The 21,953-nt window shown below is 40.1% G+C and overlaps 1 protein-coding gene across 6 annotated transcripts in view; it reads left to right on the top strand.

Annotated features, from left to right (window-relative positions):
• The first annotated feature begins 1,350 nt into the window (after positions 1-1,350).
• LOC138054600 (major facilitator superfamily domain-containing protein 6-like) overlaps positions 1,351-21,953 on the top strand; it is a 21,180-nt gene continuing 577 nt past the window's right edge. Inside the window, exons 1-9 of one of the 6 annotated variants that reach the window (XR_011133311.1) lie at positions 1,351-1,413; positions 4,585-5,909; positions 12,775-13,036; positions 14,451-14,736; positions 15,146-15,255; positions 15,976-16,261; positions 17,488-17,773; positions 18,999-19,284; positions 20,512-20,727. Coding sequence is in view for 1 of the 6 variants with exons in the window: in XM_068901102.1 (XP_068757203.1) it covers positions 4,637-5,909; positions 12,775-13,010 (1,509 nt within the window). In the remaining 5 variants the exon portion in view is untranslated. Of the gene's footprint in view, positions 1,414-4,439; positions 5,910-12,774; positions 14,418-14,450; positions 14,737-15,145; positions 15,256-15,975; positions 16,262-17,487; positions 17,774-18,998; positions 19,285-20,511; positions 20,728-21,893 lie in introns of those variants that run through there. The other 5 variants (XR_011133310.1, XR_011133312.1, XR_011133314.1 and 2 more) reach the window with 5 other exon arrangements.

Here is a 21,953-nt window from a genome sequence, read left to right as displayed (position 1 = left end):
TTTCAAATTTACCCAAATTCAATCCATTTCAATCCTCTCCAGTTTTGTCCATCCGTGTCCCTTCTTGGCTTCTCTGTGTTTTGTTAGAGTTCCTCTATAGTTTTGAACAGTTATTTTGATATTTTAGTTAATCCTATGACCATTCGATCAGTGCTGAAATTGCCTAAAATTGCGTGACCTAGCCCCTTTAATTATTCGTAATGCGATCGCTTCCGTTGCCGTTAGCAATGGGTCGCAAATTTGACGCTTTTATCGTATTATCACATTACGCATTGAATCCACGTTATCTATTATTCCTAAAAATCTAAAAATATTCGTGCCTCATCAGTTTTCGGTCGAATTCATGCCCAAGAAAGCAGCTAAATTGCAGAAAATTTTAGTTTTGCATCCAAAAATTCGTAATCAACGCTAAAATGACAAAATTTTGCCTGGAAAACATAGTTTACTGTTATTTTTCTTAAATTTTTTCGTTCAACTCTCGCTTTTATAAAATGTTTCAGTTGTCTGTAAATAAGTTATATGCTGTTGGAAAGCTTATTTTCTTAGCTTTAAAATGATGTATTTTTTCCCCCTAACTTTAAATATTTCTTGAGAAAAAAAAAACATCCTTTGGCGATGGCCAGGAGAAAATGAGGGTACAGAGAGGGAGGCTCAGGGCGTCAGCCGGATATGTTATGTCCACGAAAGTTATTTTTAGACGAGCGGAAGTCTTTGTTCTAGCGGGCATCTGTCTTCCGAGACGTCCGCATACAGTCCTGCCTCGCTCACAGGTTCTTAGTGAAAAGAGAAAATGACGGCGCACGTGGAAGGCTCATGAATATTTATTTTCTTTCAAACATCAGACCGAGGTTGGCCTGCATGCGGACGTCTCGGAAGACAGTTTCTGGTCTAAAAATAATTTTCGTGGACATGACATATCCCAAGGGCTGGACCGGGAGCCTCTCTCTCTGTCCCCTCATTTTCTCTTGCGATGGCTGATTTACCGCGGTTTTCTCGCGGTTGGGAAAGTAGGAAAAAGAGTTAATAACTTATTACTAACCGAGCGCGCGGGCCGTACGGGGAAATATTGGCCCGAGGTCGTGGCAGTACGGACCGAGCGCAGCAAGGTCCGTACAAGAACGACCCAGGGCCAATATTCCCCAGTACGGCTCGAGCTAGCTCGGTTAGTAAGTAGTTTATTATATGGTTTTTTAATTACCTTTTGCTTTGTTTTTGCAAGCCCGTAATCGGCCCGTGGGCCAGGCACAGTTAGCCAATCAGAGCGCGTGTTATATCGGCTACAAAGCCCAACTTGAAAAAAATTGCCTGGAACGCTGCACGTACCACAGGCAACCCAGTGTACCCTCACGGAGGGTCTAGTTCCTTCGAAAAACAAAGCATCCATTGAGAATCCCGGGGCAAAGGTGGAGAAAGGTAGGTTTTTTGTAAAGGGTAGTAATATGGTTTATCGCACACTTTTTGTTTAGTGATCATGAAAAACTTCCAAGAAACAATTCTGGGTCCAATTCTTGATCCAATCAAAGGAAGACAAAGTGAATGAATCGCATCTCCTGGCTCCGCGAGCGCTTGTAAAAGAATGGAAAAAACAAATTTAGTTTTAAATCAGGGCTCTATATCCAAAGGATCTTGATATTACACAGGCAAGTCAGAACTTTAAAGAAAACGACAAAACTTTTAAGATTATAAGACAAGTTTCGAAAGAAACTTCTGTCATTTCACATTTGATTAATGTACAAAGCGTTAGATAAATCTAAAACTATCCTTATAATTCTCACATTGTCACGTTTTATGTACATTCCGTTGTTACTAATAGCACTTTTTCCTACTTATAAATTCAAGTTCTAACGCTTTGTACATTAATCAACTGAAGATGACAGACGTTTCTGTCGAAACATGTCTTATAACCTTAAAAGTTTTGTCGTTTTCTTTAAAGGGCTCTATTTCAGTGATGAAAAACTTGAACCTTGTATGTCGTGGATAATGGAACCAAAAGATCGAGACAGCAGAAAGCAAATCGTTATCTTTAAGAAAATTACGATATTTTTTAATTTCCAAGACATGTTTCGATGTTACGAACATCGTCAGTTACAGAATATTTGAAAAATCGTTAGGACTATATATAACAACCAGGCGAAACAAAGGATCTTGATATTAGCAGGCAAGCCACTTATTCATCGAATTCGTTCTGAAAGTAACCTATAGTAATGAAGTCAGTACAAAGGTTCAAGACATGTTTCAACAGAAAATTCTGTCATCCTCAGTTGATTAATGTACAAAGCGTTAGAAGTTTATTTATAAGCAGGAAAAAGTGCTAAATTATGCTAACGTTTTATGTATATTCCGTTGTTACTAGCATAATTAGCACTTTTTCCTACTTTGAAATTCAAGTTCTAACGCTTTGTACATTAATCAACTCAAGATGACAGAAGTTTCTGTCGAAACTTGTCTTATAATCTTAAAAGTTCTGTCGTTTTCTTTAAAGGGCTCTATTTGATGAAAAACTTGAATCTTCGTACTGACTTCATTACTATAGGCGACTTTCAGAACGAATTCTATGAATAAGTGGCGGGGTATTCAGCAGATAAGCTGTACTTTTTTATATTTTTTACTTTTCTGTCTGCACTTTTAGTGGAACAAATCTTATTCTTACTGATTTTAGTCTTTAAAAATCTATATTTGTGAAAGAGCAATCGTTGTGTTATTGTAATAGGATGGCGTGGCCAGTAACTTTGAAAACGCAGCTGACAACACAGGCCCTTCATCTACCTCGAACTAGTCTTCGTTGAATAAAAGTGCCAATTATTATTCACAATTGTTGCAAAAAAGGAAACACGATTTGATTTCTTTTCTTCCATCCGTTTTATGTTGGAAGTAGATATTGTTCACACACCGTAGTGACCTCTTCACTGACACCCATTAATTCAATGAATTCATTGGGTTTCAGTTAAGAGGTAACTGGGTTGTGTCAACAATATCGACTTCCTATGTAAAAAGAGTGGAGGCAGCCACGTCCCAATTCAAGGTAACTTAACCCTTAAAACTGTTGGCCTTTAGTCTTCTGGTTTCTTCTTCTGTTTTTCTGTTATCCATTATATAGTGTGCATACTGTTTCTCTGTGCTCACTGTTCCTTGGTGCATAAGTTTCCTCTGTGCCTACTGTTCCTCTGTACCCTCTGTGCCCACTGCTCCTCTAATCCAAGTTCATCAAAAGAGAATGAACAGTTCACTAAGGATCATATTTTCTGGAGTTCTCTGGAGTTCTCTGCAGAGTGTCAAAGCTTGCGCTTCTCAATTAAAAGTATGTTATGAATACTAGTATGCCGTACTAGCAATCCTTTTAAGAACTTACAGTTAGGGATTCTTGCGTCCCATCATGTAGTAGTATATGGCACTTTTGCGGAGCCGGAAACGCACAAAAACTAGAATTACTAAACAAGCAGGCTTTACGCGAAAATTACATGTAACATGAGAAGCAGTCAAGCGTGGCACGGCTTCTCTTGATTGGTTAAAGTGGCGGACCTTTGTTTGTTTTCGCGCGTAAATTAAGTCAATTTGTGACTGTGCTGAGGCAAGACCACACCGCTTGATTTCTTTCAGTAAACTATATTGTTCGGAGATTAACATTTAGGATATATTAAAAGTAATGTCAAGTATCAAGTACCGATTTTCTGTTTCTGGGATAGCCGAATTATCACAGCCAAGAAATCTAAAATTTTAGCTCCAAATGTTGCTCAAGGATCTGAACAATGCAACAAACGCACCTACCCCCACCCCTCCCCCACAAATATCGTAAATAGCCTCTACCGCTCTCAGTTCCGCTCAAAATCACTGTGGTTTATGCACTGACTGTTGTCGAACTTCGATATTGTTTAACGGTTACAAAAATGACACGATTCGCATTTAATAGAGATCCGTTGAATTTAAGAGACTCTCTTAAATTCAACGGATCTCTGTTAAATGAGAATCGTGTCATATTTCTTCACATTTTAAATTAATATCCAACTGCATTGTTTTAGCGATATTGGTTGAGGTCACACTCGAGAGAAACACAATGTGACACTTGTGTTGACCATTCCAGTGCAACTCTCTTGTGTTTTCCCTCGGGGAACACTGACCTTACAATAAAACTTGATGTAACAATAGTGTTAACTTTCTAATGCAACAGCAACCATTGACAAATAGAAAGGTCAAAAAGTGGTTTCAACTCGGTTAGTAGTAATGGATAGGTCTTTTTCGATAAAGGATAGATAAAGGAAAGTGGATGATATGTGAATATTTTTCACATTCATTCCAATATTTTTCTATTGTTTTTGTCCTCAATGCTTCACTATCAAGCTGAATACTTGATATTTCGAAAATGGCCTGTTACTGATATTGTGTGATTGTTTTCCTTTTTGTTAAATATGAAGCCGTCGATATTATCATGACTCGTTCGTTTTTGGTGGTACCTGTTGGTTTGCATGCAAACTGTTGAAAGATGGTCGCTATCCAAGTATGAAAATTGAATAATTATGTAAATAAGTAATGAATGCCCAACCTTACGAATGAGTCAGTTTGATTTGAAATCACTTTCTTTGGCAACAGTAAACGAGACGACTCAAGAGCGCTAGCGGGAACTTCTGTTAGCGAAAACAAAATGGAGGAGAAGGATACCAAGCGGAAAGCAGAAAGAGAAATTTCAACACAGTCTTCTCAAGACACGTCACAACTGTCCTCTATGTTGTATAAATGTTATTATTTCTTATTTTACATTGGCATCGGAAGTTCATTTCCTTATATAGCTTTGTATTTCAAACAACTTGGACTTACGGCTGGTCAAACGGGTGCTGTACTTGGGTTGCGATTCTTAACAAAATTTATCGGCTCACCAATATGGGGAATACTTGGTGACAAGTACAAAGTACATAAAGTTATTGTACTTGCCTCACTGGTGTCTTTCACAGCCGGAAACTTAATGTTTATTGCTGTTCAACCACAAAAGCAAATGTGTATCGAAACCACAGCAAACAGAACAGTGACAAAGGCTTTATTATTCACTCCTAACGGAATTGTACTGGGACAAGAGATAGGCAATAGCAGTCACGCAAAAAATCACTTTGCAAACAAGAACTTCACTAAAGCGTTTGCTCGTAAAATCGACGAACACGAGGTCAAGCAAATCTTCATCATTTTTCTGACCATTGTTTTGATTTGTCAAATTATCGGATCTGTCGTTTTTGCAATGAAAGATGCAATGTTGGTTGTTTTCCTTCGAGAAAACGTAAAGAAATTCGGAACTTTCCGAATATGGGGCGAGTTTGGAGTCGCCGTTGGTTCGTTTTTGGTCGGAGGAGTAATCAGTCTTTACAAATCGGAAGTTTGTGGGGAGGTAGTGAAGAATTACCATATTTCATTTTACTTTTTTGCCGGTTTTAGCACACTTGCAATAATCAATGTTCTCTTTCTGGAAGTAAAGTACCCAGATGACAAATCATCCGACCATCCCATTTTCAATGCTTCTGAAACGTTTAAGCTTCTTTGCGGTGGTAACTTCATGATCATCATTATTGTGACATGCTACTTCGGTATCCTGACTGGAATGCAAGAGAACTTTGGACCATGGTACTTAGATGACCTCGGAGCTCAGCCATACATGATCGGTGTCGCAGCTGGTCTGCGTTACTGCTTCGCTTTCATTGGGTATGTTTCTTCAGGAATGTGCATCGATAGAATCGGACTTATTTCCACTGCTGCTGGGTGTTTATTACTCTATGTAGCAGTATTCTTGGGTCTCGCCTTTGTCCTCAATCCCTGGCTAGGTGTGGTATTACACAGTATTCAGGGACTGTTGTACGGACTCGGTTGGTCTTCCTGTGTCGTATTTGGTGGGACTGTTTCGTTGCAATCCGGTTCCTATGCCACGGTGCAAGGTAAGTAACTTTCTTCCAAATGAATAGTTAAGAAAAGTTCATATTTGCGTCCAAGAACTATAAGTGTGAACCAAACGTTTCCAGGGTACTCCCTCTCCATCAGTGGTTTGAAAGCAACTGAAAAATGTCCGTGCAACGTAACGCTGAAATAAAACAAAAATCGCAACGTTTACAGCGTGTGCTGACTTTATATCAAACCAAAGTCCACATTGGGACCACCAGGCTGTGGGGTGCGCTGTTTGTGGACTTTGGTTTCATATTTTATCACATCCATTTAGAAATCGCTGGTGATCCTTGCAATCTGATTGGCTTTCAGCAGTGCGATTTATTCACGAATCGCACTATTTTTTTGCTCTAAATCGCACCATTTCCCCAGCCATTGAGAAAGGAACACTAAAACAAAACAGCCGATCAGATTTCAAGGCTTGTTTAAGGTAACCAATCAAATTGCAGGAAAATGAAAGACAAAGAGAACCATTGTATGGCGAATTTTCAACTTTTTTTTTTCCAGCTGGATCAAAAAAATGTTGGTACTGACTGTAACATGATTTCTAAATGGATGTAATAAAGTGTGGTAATTGAACTTCGTGTCGTGCAATTTTGGTCTGAAATCATACTTTTCATTGCAAGTCAAACTCGCGCTGCGCGCTCGTTCGATTTTGAAATCACACGTATGATTTCAGACCAAATTGCACTCCACTCAGTTCAATTACCATTAGGCTGATTTAGCAACAGAACGGGAACGTCAGTGGCGACGGCGCGCGCGGAAAAACACCAATGAGAATTCAGAATAGAATAGACTCCACTCTTTTCTTCTCTTTTCTAAATTCTCATTGGTGAGTTTTGCTGCCCGCGACGTCGCCACTGACGTTCCCGTTCTGTTACTAAATCAGCCTATTATGAGTCAGCGCGCGATTTTTGTTTTTATTTGAGCGTTACTATACGTTTCACACGCATTTTTCAGTTGCTTTCAAACCACTGATGAAGAGGGAGTACCCTGGAAACGTTTGGTTCACTTTTGTCTGCTGACTGTGACTTGGGCCCGCTGTGTATATTGGGCATTCCTTTCCAGTAATTCCGCTGTTGTTAAGTGTGCCCGTACAACCTGTGTAGTATCATTTGTGGATTTGGTCGCTAAGTAATCGCCGCGCATGCTCAACACAGTGAGTTTCTACCCATGGTAGAGGTTTCTTTTCTCGTACTTGTCAGCCTAGCAAACGCGCGCAAAGGAAAGGACATCTCTGTTAGCAAGGAACTTGCAAGATTCAAACAGTTTTAAAAGTTTATTTTAGTACGTATTAAACTAAACGACACGAAAAACATTTAACAAAGAGTGTTTTATCAAAAGTTCAAATTTAGCAGGCTGTACTGTAGAATAAGGCCCTCTAATATTAATTTAGCAAATCATAGCACGCATACCGTCTGAGAGATATCATAAATCTCTTCATTGCCTTCTGTGGTGGTATTAGCGGATGAAAGCGGATATAAAACCAAATCACACAAAGCACATGTCTTAAGACCAAACATCTGAATTCAACGCAGCGTGAAGAATAACTAGGCCCCGGGACATCACGATTTCATTCATTACAAAATAGAGCTTGGCCTTGTATGTATGTTAACTTAATCTTAATACGATAAATTCATCAGTTAGAAAAACCTAAGACGTAAATACATCATATCCTAACTAAATTTAATATTCTAAAAATAATAAAAACAAACTAAAACATAAAAACTGCTTTACGTGAATGCCGTGTGTCTAAGAATAGTAGGAGTTGAGCTGTCGACAAAAATCATTCAGTGATTCTGCCTGCCACAGCTCAGGAGGTAGGCTGTTCCAAAGCACTGCACCGCTATAGCTAAAACTGTTTTTCAAAAATTGGTGCGTGGCATTGGAACACCAAGTTTGTTTATGGAGTCCCTCAGGGAATAATTTGTAACGTCTGAGTAATTGGCGAATACATTGCTTAAATACACGGGTGTAAGACCATTTAAGGATGTAAAGACCATAATGGCTTTCTGCATTTGCCGCTGTGTACTCAACTTTCTCCACCCAAGTTTACCAAATAAGCCTTCAATATTAGCATCAGAACTCGAAGTGGTTAAAATTCGAGCTGCGTGGTTTTGGAGCTTCTGTAATTTATTAGCAAGCGTTACATTGTCGTTCCTCCACACAACTATAAAATAGTCAAAGTAAGGTCTAACCAAGGCTTTAAAAGTAAGCATGTGTGTTTCAGCAGGGAAAAAAGGGTGGACACGTTTAACTGCGCCGATACCACAAGCAATTTTCTCTGTTAATTAAGTACTCAATGAGAGTATTCCAAGAGAGATTTTCATCTATATAAACGCCTAGGGATTTTGCAGTGTACAATAGTACACTTGATCAACAGAAACATCCCCGAAAGTAAGATGAGGTTGTCTCGAAAGAGTATTTAACCGCCGATTAACATGAATTCAGTTTTAGTCGAGTTCAATATAAGTTTATTCGACACAAGCCAATTATTGACTGATTCGAGATCACGATTTAAAGCTTCTTCTATGGCGCTTACATAATTGCTAGAAAATGTCAAATGTGTACCGTCGGCATACATCCTTGGCTGCGAACTTAATATAGACAATTTGGTAAGTCATTGATATAAATCAAGAACAACAGAGGACCCAAAATTGTTCCTTGAGGTACACAGCAACTAAGAAGTGGCTTTTTAGATAACAAACCATTCATAAAGCATTTTTGATGGCGGTTATCTAGATACGATTTAAACCAGTTGAGTGCTAATGTCCATAAATACCATACAGGAAATTAATTTAGATAAGAGAATATCATGATCAACTGTATCAAATGCGTTTTTAAGGTCTAGAAACACGATAGCATTTACATTTCCATTTATCAATGTTATAAACCCAACTGTTCGTGGCCACAAGTCAAGCCGTGGCCGTAGAGTGAAGAGATCGAAAACAAGATTGATGTAGGGAAACCATGTTATTTTCACTGAGGTAAGCATACAGCTGATCATAGGTAATCCTTTCAAATACTTTTGCCACAACAGGAATGACAGAAATCAGCCGATAAGTATTCATGTCGGATCTTTCGCCCTGTTTGAATAAAGGAATGACTTTGGAGCACTTCCGTTCATCAGGGAAGATTCCAGTGACTATCGATAAATTCAAACTGAATGTAAAGCCATATCAGTACATTCCATACGGAGTCTAGCAGATATCATGTCAAGCCCTGTCGCCTTCAGGAATATATAATTTAGATAGAAGAAAGCGCACTTTGTTGATGTTAGTTGGCTGAAGTTCGAAATTTTTGTCGGAATAGGTTAGGAACTCGCGATAGTGGATATCGCTTATGTCGCTGTGAATCTCAGTCAGGCAAGTCTGGCTCCAATGCTAGCAAAATGATTATTAAAAGCCGGACACTTGTTGTGAGTCTAATACGGAAGTTCCACTAAGTGTTACTTCTTTTACAGTCAAATTGTTGGAATTTGTAGATGTAAGATTATTGATGATTTGCCAGGTCCTTCAAGAACTGACAGAACTGCCCTTGCTATCCGGAAAAGCATTCCGGTAATGTGTTTCTTTAGCAGATTTCATCTTGTTGTTGACATGATCGCGAATTTTCTTAAAATTTGCCCAGTCCTTTGTTACTTTTCTTTTCAACTTATCTCTTTCATGAATGCTTTTTTTAACTGCGGTGTCACACCCACGGACATCTCGATGGGCGAACACGCTTGGTCCGAAGGGGAGCATGTTTGTCAACAGCACTAAGAAAGAAAGCTTTCCACGCTAGCCACATATCATTCGGGTCATCAAACAGTTGAAGATCGTCCCACTGTTGGGCAGCAATGTCAATTCAGAAATTTTCTCTTCTACAGTTTTTGAATTTCTATATGTTATAGTTTTATGGCCCCTTCCAGATCGTTCAACGTCAAGTTTGCGATACACATGAACAAGACTGCGATCACTTATACCCACATGAGAGACTCCCGAAAAAAACCACCTTTTCAGGACAATTTGCAAAAATCAAGTGAATTAAGGTTGAAGAGGAACAAGTTATACGAGTTGGTTCCCTAAGAAGTTGATGAAGACTGTAAACATCAGCAATGCCATTTAGTAAACTCGTGCTAATGTCCAATGTAGACGATGCCAATTTGCAATTTAGGTCACCCATAAGGTACAGTTCAACATTCTGAGCGTCGAGTCTACCAATTAGGGATTCGAAATACGCAAAGATCTCGGAAGATGAATCTGGAGGTCTGTAACAAAAGGCTTGGAGTAAGGTCACAAACCTCAATACATAAATTTTCTAGTTGGTAAACAAGAATATCAGGAGGCAGTGAATAGTTAAAATGGTGGATTTGAAGAAAAAAACAGACGCCACCACCATTTCTGTTTCTATGACGGCGAATTAAATCAAAGCCCGAGATACAGACCTCCCAATCCTTCACACTATCATCTAGTCTTGTTTCATTAATCGATAATATATCAACAGGATCGTCAGCAAGGAGAATCCTTAATTCATCAATATGCTTAGGTAAACTGGTTATATTGAGAGAAATAGAGGATATTACATGGCCGCGCGGGGATACGAATTTTATCTTTGAGTGCTGCTCGAACGAGTGAGAGATACTTTCAGCACGAGAAGATAAAATTCGTATCCCCAAGCGGCCATGTAATGTTCTGTTTATTATATAGATATTGATGAAATGTCTAGATTTAAAACAACTTGTTTTATTTAGTTTTGGAATGATGAAAAAGTGGTCACCAACCGCTAAAACACGCATTTTGTGTAACATAAAACAAGATATGAAAGTTATGAAAAAGAAATCATGATAATGTCAAATTTTGCAATAAAAATGTTAATGTAGTAGAGAAGAATTATATTAAAGCACAAAAGTATCTTACAATGAAGAGAAAACTTGCGTTTTATTGGCTAATCGTGTTGGTTACCATGACAACACCTATATCCTCACATGTGAAAGATAAAAATGATATCTTCCCTGCGCGCGGTGAAGATATGATTTTTTAGTAAAAGGAGAAATCCAGGTATTTCATCAATATCTATATAATAAGCCAATTTAAAACCTCGTTTACGCGGAAAGAAAGAAAGAAGGAACACCCTCAAGAGAATCTTTCATATGTAAAGTTGAACTGCTTGCGGGTGACAACGGCAATTCATCAGAATTTCAAATGTTTTTAACAAAGCTAACAAAATTTAAAGCAAAGACTTCAGTGCCTGAAAAATTCAAAGGTAAACCACTAGAATTCAAATGCTCGCGGTCTCAATGTTAAAATGCGAAATGGCGCCCCACTCATTCTGATTTGCGCAAGACACAAGAATTTTGTTAACCTTTTTTGCCCTTTTGGCAAGAACAGGATCATCTGATCGTGTTAGTAAACTTGAAATTGATACCTTAGTGTTCGGCGACTTTGCTTCGATTAGGTTGCCAAGATCGACAATTCTCTTATACGTTCCTTGGGTTTGAGGTCTTGAGGTCATTTGTTCCAATATGAAGAATTGCGGCATGTTCAGGGTTCTGTCTGATAGTTGCCAGTGGTTTAATATAGGCGAACGTGTCTTCGACAGAAGCACCAGAAAAACACTTCACCACAGTTTTAAACCCGTCTACCATTACACACTTTCCAGCCTTGAATCTTCTTTACCAGAGTCAACGACAATTACTACAACTCGTCGTCCGTTTCATCCGAGTGTGGGGCGTTATTAGATTCACGTCTTCTTTCGGTGATTGCAGCAGTTTGCGTCTCGCTGCATGGCTGCTTCTTCAGCAACTTTCTGCGTTTGCAAATGTTGTCTTTTTCTTTTTCGCCTGATTTGATTCATTCGAACCGGACTTTCCACAAAACTCGCTCGCTTGCTGAGCCTCGCTTCTTTGTAACATTAAGTTACATTGTAAACGCTGTAAGTTACTCTGTAAACGCGCCAAAGGGCTTTGCAAGAAGTGATCTTTTTCTTCAGCTAAATACACCTTATTCCAAATGGACAAGATTTTAGTATTCTTTTGTTTGCTTGCAAAATAGCCATTGTTGCCTCGTTATAAAGCTGAAAATGCAAAAGATTATTTAACCTTGAACCCAAAGATTATTTAAACTTGAACGAGGCGACAAAGGGCTATTGAATTTGTAAGCAAGCAAAAGAATAGAAAATCTCGGCCATTTTGGAGTAAGGTGTACAGTTCACGTGAAAGTTAGATTGTAAGGATATGTTGGGTTCAAGGTCAAGGGTTTAGTTTAATCCCAACCCAGATCTTTTCCTCTCAGTTTCTCAGTTCGTGTCGGCCCACTTCAATACCAAAGCTAAGGTGGTTTTCCTTGGATTTCTATCTACAAGCAGTTGCAAAAAGGTTGAGACAATGAATTGATAATGGGCCATTTCCGAGTTGCTGTTTGTCTCGGTTTCGAAGTGAGTCTTGGTGTTCAACTATTGTAAGGGAAATGAGTTTGATTTGCATAAGAATACGCACTTCATTTCCATTTGAATGGTTGCGCGCCAGGACTCGCTTTGAAACTGAGGCATGCAGCAACTCGGAAATGGGCTATTCATCTCTTCTTCCTAAAACTCCTCTTCCAATTCATAAGAAAAGTTCCAACACCCCTCCCTCCCTTCCCCGTTTTTCAATGTTGATACCCTTTAGTTTGAATGCCAAGTGGAGATGGAAGCAACTTTTTTGGGGGGAAGGGAGGTTGGGGATGCGCTCACTTGAATGACACTCAGTGTGCGGTTATTCACACTAAGTGTCTCAACTCTTTTTGCAATTGCTTGTAGCTCTTCAAACCATAATTTGATAGTTATTTCTTATGCAAAAAAATTAAATATTTGGTATAACGATCATCACACATTCTCTCCCAGGCGTCATTGGTGGAGTTCACTGGGGTCTGGGAGCGTGCATTGGAGTACTGGTCAGCGGTGTCATTATTAACAGTATCGGTATACCTAAAACGTTCTTCATGTATGCTATGACGTCAGTTGCCGTGTTTGTGTTTCTGGTGCTTTCGCATTGGTGGATAAGATCCCGAGAGCAGAAAGAAGAGGCCGATCAAGCAGGTTATCAACTGGTCTCTCAAAACAAAGATGGCGATGAATAAACTGAACTGAAACCTTCGAGGAAGCCGTGAGCGATTTTATTTGCAATAGCTCGTGTTTTTTATTGTATTTTAATATTTTGCTATAGCAAGAAAGGATAATGTCGACTTCAGCCTCAAGTTACCGGCAGCCACGTTGCTTTACAGAAACTTAAGAAAGAACTAAACCAGTGTATCTAACAGAAAGCATTGCTGTAGAACATTCTCACCCATTCTGTTTCTACTGATTCATGTACACTTTTTTGCTAATAAGAATCTTGTTTTTCCGGCCTAGGCTGAATTCATATTTATCAGAAATAATATACAAACAGCGGAGACAAACGTCAGATATAAAGGCATCATTTGAAATTATCTTTTACTTGACGTTTGAGATGGCCAAAGAAAAAGGAGTCTTTATTCTTGTATTAATCTTTAATGACATTTCCGTTTGAGAATGTATTGGGCTATGAATTACAAGTGTTTGGTGTCTAGAGCTGTGTCGCGTTACATTGTGAACGTGCTCCATCGCTTTTCGCGTTGCAGTCGGCGAGGTCGAGAAGTCACGTCAGATGACACTTGGTCATTTTGGTGGCTTTAATAGATGCATTTCTCACAGTAACACTGTGATTGAAACGCTGAGTACCCGGTTTTGTTTCAACTACGTTTAAGTGTTTGTATGGCCCTCTAACCGTCAAAGTCACGCAAGGGATAACTATTTTGGCTCGAAATGAAGGTTCATTTTAGCTCAAGCAAGTACGAAATGGAATTTTAAACAAAACATGCAAAAATAATCCTGTGAGAATGCAAATCTTAGATCTGGCTGCGTCTTCAAGGCAACCCACACGTCCTGACAATTTTTCATCCCGGCAAACCGGGCTGGACCATTTATGATGAGTATTTTGCAGCCCGGCTTGCCGAGATCTCGGCAAGCAGGCCAGCCTGCCTTTTCATACAAACGAATCGAAAATTTACCATAGAAAATAGGCATTAGCCGAGGTCTGCGCAAAGCGGGCCAGCCCGCCTTACGGGGCTGGCTCGCCTCGTATAGACAGGCCCATAGTGACAGAACTTTGCGCAATAAGATATATATGCGAGCACTTAATCTAGATTTGGAATTGCTGTGAGTTTTCAATGTTACATAATGATGTGTTGTTTTATCGAATATTTTCAGGACCTACTGCTAAAGCAATCTCCAAACTGTTTGGCGGCGTTCTGCTCAAGTGCAATGCATTTTCGTTAAAGCTGGTGAATGGCGCACTGCATTCTGGCTAATTATGGTGCTTTCTGGGAAATTCTTACAAATCCAGAACACGTTGCTGCTCGATTGCTGCATGCACTTCTTACCATACGAGTTTATGCCTGTAGAATCTGTTTAACTGAAATGTCAATTCCTTGTAACTGAAATAGCATCTTATTTTTTATTTATTTATTTTATTTATTTATTTATTTCTTTATTTTTCCTAGGCTACGTATCGGAGAGCCAGAACATTTACGCATGCGCGGACGGAATGTTTGAACAAGAGACAAAAACGCAGTACCTCCAGACCCGGCGCTGGAGCGTCGTACCAAACGAGTCATCCCGGGATTTCGGCCCGTGCGATCGCTTTTGGACGCAGTTGGCCCTTCGCTGCTTTCTGCTACCGACCTTGCCTCCCGGTACGGCATTGAGGGAGAGATATGTCGGCCCCTAAACCATATAAGACAAATCCCACGCCTACTCACAGCTCCAAACCGCCCTTGTCAATTTAACGTAAGAATTCGATGACATATATTTTCAAGCAAATCAAATTCTATCTGCCATATGGTAAGCACTGAAGTCGCAGATTACAAAGTGTGCGCATGCGCCCTGCTAAAGGTAACATACATACATGCATGCTTGCATAAACTCTATTTCATCTCTAATTTCAGAATAACTACAAGAGCTAATATCTTCGAGACATTACATTTACAGCTAAAATACAAAGCATGTACAGGTACATAACTAAATAGACAATATTTAAAGATATATTAATTAACAAGAAAAGCCGCTGTACAAACTGCGGCCGTCGATTCTCTTCTAAAAGCAGTAAACTCAGTGGTAGGGATAAAATCAGATAGCGCATTCCGCAACTTAGCTGATTCGTAAGAAAAAGAACTAAGACCATGACTGGGTTTTCCAGGTTTATTGAGGGACAGAATGTAATTTCCGCGAAGATCATGCATAAACAGATTTTCAATGCGCTTATTGCATAGAGATGTAGAGTTTGACTCAAGTGGTAACTGAGAACAGGTAATTTGCAAATACAAATCTCAGTATTCTCTTATTTACATAATACCCTTTGCTTGACAAGAAATTACGAAAGGCCAGTTTTTGCTACGAGGATAACAGCAAAAACAAGCACTACTTTGTTGAGAGTTTTTCAGAGTAAAAACGTCTTCAGAAATCAAAAAATCTACGTTAACAGCACACACCAGGGATACTCCTTAGTATCTGGCTAGAGAGCTTCTTCTCACGACTTTTGCCTCCGGCCGCGCGTGAGCCATTGGATGATGGCCAGGGTCGTGCTTCTCAAGTTGCCTCCTTCGGGGCCAAGAAGAATTCTGGGTATTGCTGCCATTCCTTGACAAGGCAAGCCCCCCGATTCTCATTTCATTGATTTTTTATAAGTGTCGGGTCACCCAGTCCTACCAGCCAAATACAGCACTGATTGAAGTTTTTAGCTTTGAAAACTGGCCCAAATTGTATCGGTAGGTCCTGGATTTCGTCCACGGAAAGGCCAGAGAGACAACTTCACTCGTGAACCGCCATGTTTACAACAGATCATTTTAGGCGACCCAGTCTGCATGAAACCATCTCTCACCTTTGTCTCGAGAGGACCAGACACGCGCGCTTCTTACCATACGAGTTTATGCCTGTAGAATCTGTTTAACTGAAATGTCAATTCCTTGTAACTGAACCAGCATCTTATTTTTTATTTATTTATTTTATTTATTTATTTATTTTTGTTAGGCTACGTATCGGAGAGCCAGAACATTTACGCATGCGCGGACGGAATGTTTGAACAAGAGACAAAAACGCAGTACCTCCAGACCCGGCGCTGGAGCGTCGTACCAAACGAGTCATCCCTGGATTTCGGCCCGTGCGATCGCTTTTGGACGCAGTTGGCCCTTCGCTGCTTTCTGCTACCGACCTTGCCTCCCAGGACGGCATTGAGGGAGATATATGTCGGCCCCTAAACCATATAAGACAAATCCCACGCCTACTCACAGCTCCAAACCGTCCTTGTCAATTTAACGTAAGAATTTGATGACTTATATATTCAAGCAAAACTCATTTTATTTGTCATATGGTAAGCACTGAAGTCGCAGATTACAAAGTGTGCGCATGCGCCCTGCTAAAGGTAACATACATACATGCATGCTTGCATAAACTCTATTTCATCTCGAATTACAGAATAACTACACGAGCTAATATCGTCGAGACATTACATTCACAGCTAAAATACAAAGCATAACTAAATAGACAATATTTAAAGATATATTAATTAACAAGAAAAGCCGCTGTACAAACTGCGACCCTCGATTCTCTTCTAAAAGCAGTAAACTCAGTGGTAGGGATAAAATCAGATAGCGCATTCCGCAACTTAGCTGATTCGTTAGAAAAAGAACTAAGACCATAACGGGTGGTTTTGGGTTTATTGAGGGAAAGAATGTAATTTCCGCGAAGATCATGCATAAACAGATTTTCAATGCGCTTATTGCATAGAGATGTAGAGTTTGACTTAAGTGGTAACTGAGAACAGGTAATTTGCAAATACAAATCTCAGTATTCTCTTATTTACATAATACCCTTTGCTTGACAAGAAATTACGAGAGGCCAGTTTTTGCTACGAGGATAACAGCAAAAACAAGCACTACTTTGTTGAGAGTTTTTCAGAGTAAAAACTTCTTCAGAAATCAAAAAATCTACGTTAACAGCACACACCAGGGTTACTCCTTAGTATCTGGCTAGAGATCTTCTTCTCACTACTTTTTCCTCCGGCCGCGCTTTAGCCATTTGATGAGGGCCAGTCTCGTGCTTCTCAAGTTGCCTCCTTCGTGGCCAAAAAGAATTCTGGGTAATTCTGCCAATCCCTGACAAGGCCAGCCCCCCGATTCTCATTTCATTGATTTTTTATAAGTGTCGGGTCACCCAGTCCTACCAGCCAAATACAGCACTGATTGAAGTTTTTAGCTTTGAAAACTGGCCCAAATTGCATCGGTAGGTCCTGGATTTCGTCCACGGAAAGGCCAGAGAGACAACTTCACTCGTGAACCGCCATGTTTACAACAGATCATTTTAGGCGACCCAGTCTGCATGAAACCATCTCCCACCTTTGTCTCGAGTGGACCAGACACGCGCGCTTCTTACCATACGAGTTTATGCCTGTAGAATCTGTTTAACTGAAATGTCAATTCCTTGTAACTGAACCAGCATCTTATTTTTTATTTATTTATTTATTTATTTATTTATTTTTGTTAGGCTACGTATCGGAGAGCCAGAACATTTACGCATGCGCGGACGGAATGTTTGAACAAGAGACAAAAACGCAGTACCTCCAGACCCGGCGCTGGAGCGTCGTACCAAACGAGTCATCCCGGGATTTCGGCCCGTGCGATCGCTTTTGGACGCAGTTGGCCCTTCGCTGCTTTCTGCTACCGACCTTGCCTCCCGGTACGGCATTGAGGGAGAGATATGTCGGCCCCTAAACCATATAAGACAAATCCCACGCCTACTCACAGCTCCAAACCGTCCTTGTCAATTTAACGTAAGAATTTGATAACTTATATATTCAAGGAAAACTCATTTTATCTGTCATATGGTAAGCACTGAAGTCGCAGATTACAAAGTGTGCGCATGCGCCCTGCTAAAGGTAACATACATACATGCATGCTTGCATAAACTCTATTTCATCTCTAATTTCAGAATAACTACAAGAGCTAATATCTTCGAGACATTACATTTACAGCTAAAATACAAAGCATAACTAAATAGACAATATTTAAAGATATATTAATTAACAAGAAAAGCCGCTGTACAAACTGCGGCCGTCGATTCTCTTCTAAAAGCAGTAAACTCAGTGGTAGGGATAAAATCAGATAGCGCATTCCGCAACTTAGCTGATTCGTAAGAAAAAGAACTAAGACCATGACTGGGTTTTCCAGGTTTATTGAGGGACAGAATGTAATTTCCACGAAAATCATGCATAAACAGATTTTCAATGCGCTTATTGCATAGAGATGTAGAGTTTGACTTCAGTTGTAAATTGACATGTATTTTGCAAATATTAATATCAGTATTCTCTTATTTACATTATACCGTTTGCTTGACAAGAAATTTCGAAAGGCCAGTTCTTGCTACGAGGATAACAGCAAAAACAAGCACTACTTTGTTGAGAGTTTTTCAGAGTAAAAACTTCTTCAGAAATCAAAAAATCTACGTTAACAGCACACACCAGGGTTACTCCTTAGTATCTGGCTAGAGATCTTCTTCTCACTACTTTTTCCTCCGGCCGCGCTTTAGCCATTTGATGAGGGCCAGTCTCGTGCTTCTCAAGTTGCCTCCTTCGTGGCCAAAAAGAATTCTGGGTAATTCTGCCATTCCTTGACAAGGCAAGCCCCCCGATTCTCATTTCATTGATTTTTTATAAGTGTCGGGTCACCCAGTCCTACCAGCCAAATACAGCACTGATTGAAGTTTTTAGCTTTGAAAACTGGCCCAAATTGGATCGGTAGGTCCTGGATTTCGTCCACGGAAAGGCCAGAGAGACAACTTCACTCGTGAACCGCCATGTTTACAACAGATCATTTTAGGCGACCCAGTCTGCATGAAACCATCTCCCACCTTTGTCTCGAGTGGACCAGACACGCGCGCTTCTTACCATACGAGTTTATGCCTGTAGAATCTGTTTAACTGAAATGTCAATTCCTTGTAACTGAACCAGCATCTTATTTTTTATTTATTTATTTTATTTATTTATTTATTTTTGTTAGGATACGTATCGGAGAGCCAGAACATTTACGCATGCGCGGACGGAATGTTTGAACAAGAGACAAAAACGCAGTACCTCCAGACCCGGCGCTGGAGCGTCGTACCAAACGAGTCATCCCGGGATTTCGGCCCGTGCGATCGCTTTTGGACGCAGTTGGCCCTTCGCTGCTTTCTGCTACCGACCTTGCCTTCCGGTACGGCATTGAGGGAGAGATATGTCGGCCCCTAAACCATATAAGACAAATCCCACGCCTACTCACAGCTCCAAACCGTCCTTGTCAATTTAACGTAAGAATTTGATGACTTATATATTCAAGCAAAACTCATTTTATCTGTCATATGGTAAGCATTGAAGTCGCAGATTACAAAGTGTGCGCATGCGCCCTGCTTAAGGTAACATACATACATTCATGCTTGCAAAAAATCTTTTTGATCTAGATTTTCTTATTAACTACAAGAGCTTATATCTTCGAGACATTACATTTACAGCTAAAATACAAAGCATAACTAAATAGACAATATTTAAAGATATATTAATTAACAAGAAAAGCCGCTGTACAAACTGCGGCCGTCGATTCTCTTCTAAAAGCAGTAAACTCAGTGGTAGGGATAAAATCAGATAGCGCATTCCGCAACTTAGCTGATTCGTAAGAAAAAGAACTAAGACCATGACTGGGTTTTCCAGGTTTATTGAGGGACAGAATGTAATTTCCGCGAAGATCATGCATAAACAGATTTTCAATGCGCTAATTGCATAGAGATGTAGAGTTTGACTTAAGTGGTAACTGAGAACAGGTAATTTGCAAATACAAATCTCAGTATTCTCTTATTTACATAATACCCTTTGCTTGACAAGAAATTTCGAAAGGCCAGTTTTTGCTACGAGGATAACAGCAAAAACAAGCACTACTTTGTTGAGAGTTTTTCAGAGTAAAAACTTCTTCAGAAATCAAAAAATCTACGTTAACAGCACACACCAGGGTTACTCCTTAGTATCTGGCTAGAGATCTTCTTCTCACTACTTTTTCCTCCGGCCGCGCTTTAGCCATTTGATGAGGGCCAGTCTCGTGCTTCTCAAGTTGCCTCCTTCGTGGCCAAAAAGAATTCTGGGTAATTCTGCCATTCCTTGACAAGGCCAGCCCCCCGATTCTCATTTCATTGATTTTTTATAAGTGTCGGGTCACCCAGTCCTACCAGCCAAATACAGCACTGATTGAAGTTTTTAGCTTTGAAAACTGGCCCAAATTGCATCGGTAGGTCCTGGATTTCGTCCACGGAAAGGCCAGAGAGACAACTTCACTCGTGAACCGCCATGTTTACAACAGATCATTTTAGGCGACCCAGTCTGCATGAAACCATCTCCCACCTTTGTCTCGAGTGGACCAGACACGCGCGCTTCTTACCATACGAGTTTATGCCTGTAGAATCTGTTTAACTGAAATGTCAATTCGTTGGAACTGAACCAGCATCTTATTTTTTATTTATTTATTTTATTTATTTATTTATTTTTGTTAGGCTACGTATCGGAGAGCCAGAACATTTACGCATGCGCGGACGGAATGTTTGAACAAGAGACAAAAACGCAGTACCTCCAGACCCGGCGCTGGAGCGTCGTACCAAACGAGTCATCCCGGGATTTCGGCCCGTGCGATCGCTTTTGGACGCAGTTGGCCCTTCGCTGCTTTCTGCTACCGACCTTGCCTTCCGGTACGGCATTGAGGGAGAGATATGTCGGCCCCGGAACCATATTAGACAAATGCCACGCCTACTCACAGCTCCAAACCGTCCTTGTCAATTTAACGTAAGAATTTGATGACTTATATATTCAAGCAAAACTTATTTTATTTGTCATATGGTAAGCACTGAAGTCGCAGATTACAAAGTGTGCGCATGCGCCCTGCTTAAGGTAACATACATACATGCATGCTTGCATAAACTCTATTTCATCTCTAATTTCAGAATAACTACAAGAGCTAATATCTTCGAGACATTACATTTACAGCTAAAATACAAAGCATAACTAAATACACAATATTTAAAGATATATTAATAAACAAGAAAAGCCGCTGTACAAAATGAGGAAGTCGATTCTATTCTAAAAGCAGTAAACTCAGTGGTAGGGATAAAATCAGATAGAGCATTCCGCAACTTAGCTGATACGTTAGAAAAAGTACTAAGACCATAACTGGTTGTTTTAGGTTTATTGAGGGACAGAATGTAATTTCCGCGAAGATCATGCATAAACAGATTTTCAATGCGCTTATTGCATAGAGATGTAGAGTTTGACTTAAGTGGTAACTGAGAACAGGTAATTTGCAAATACAAATCTCAGTATTCTCTTATTTACATAATACCCTTTGCTTGACAAGAAATTACGAAAGGCCAGTTTTTGCTACGAGGATAACAGCAAAAACAAGCACTACTTTGTTGAGAGTTTTTCAGAGTAAAAACTTCTTCAGAAATCAAAAAATCTACGTTAACAGCACACACCAGGGTTACTCCTTAGTATCTGGCTAGAGATCTTCTTCTCACTACTTTTTCCTCCGGCCGCGCCTTAGCCATTTGATGAGGGCCAGTCTCGGGCTTCTCAAGTTGGCTGCTTCGGGGCCGAAAAGAATTCGGGGTAATTCTGCCATTCCTTGACAAGGCAAGCCCCCCGATTCTCATTTCATTGATTTTTTATAAGTGTCGGGTCACCCAGTCCTACCAGCCAAATACAGCACTGATTGAAGTTTTTAGCTTTGAAAACTGGCCCAAATTGTATCGGTAGGTCCTGGATTTCGTCCTCGGAAAGGCCAGAGAGACAACTTCACTCGTGAACCGCCATGTTTACAACAGATCATTTTAGGCGACCCAGTCTGCATGAAACCATCTCTCACCTCTGTTTTCTTCCAAAGGTTTGCCTCTACCCACATTTTAGCTTAATGATGCCAGCCTGGGGTTTTCTGTTGACGAAG

This window comes from Montipora capricornis, chromosome 6 (assembly GCF_036669925.1).
Source record: "Montipora capricornis isolate CH-2021 chromosome 6, ASM3666992v2, whole genome shotgun sequence".
In the NCBI taxonomy this organism is placed as follows: Eukaryota; Metazoa; Cnidaria; class Anthozoa; order Scleractinia; family Acroporidae; genus Montipora; species Montipora capricornis.
The sequence above is the reverse complement of the archived record's forward strand: the minus strand, read 5'-3'. Positions and strand labels throughout refer to the sequence as shown.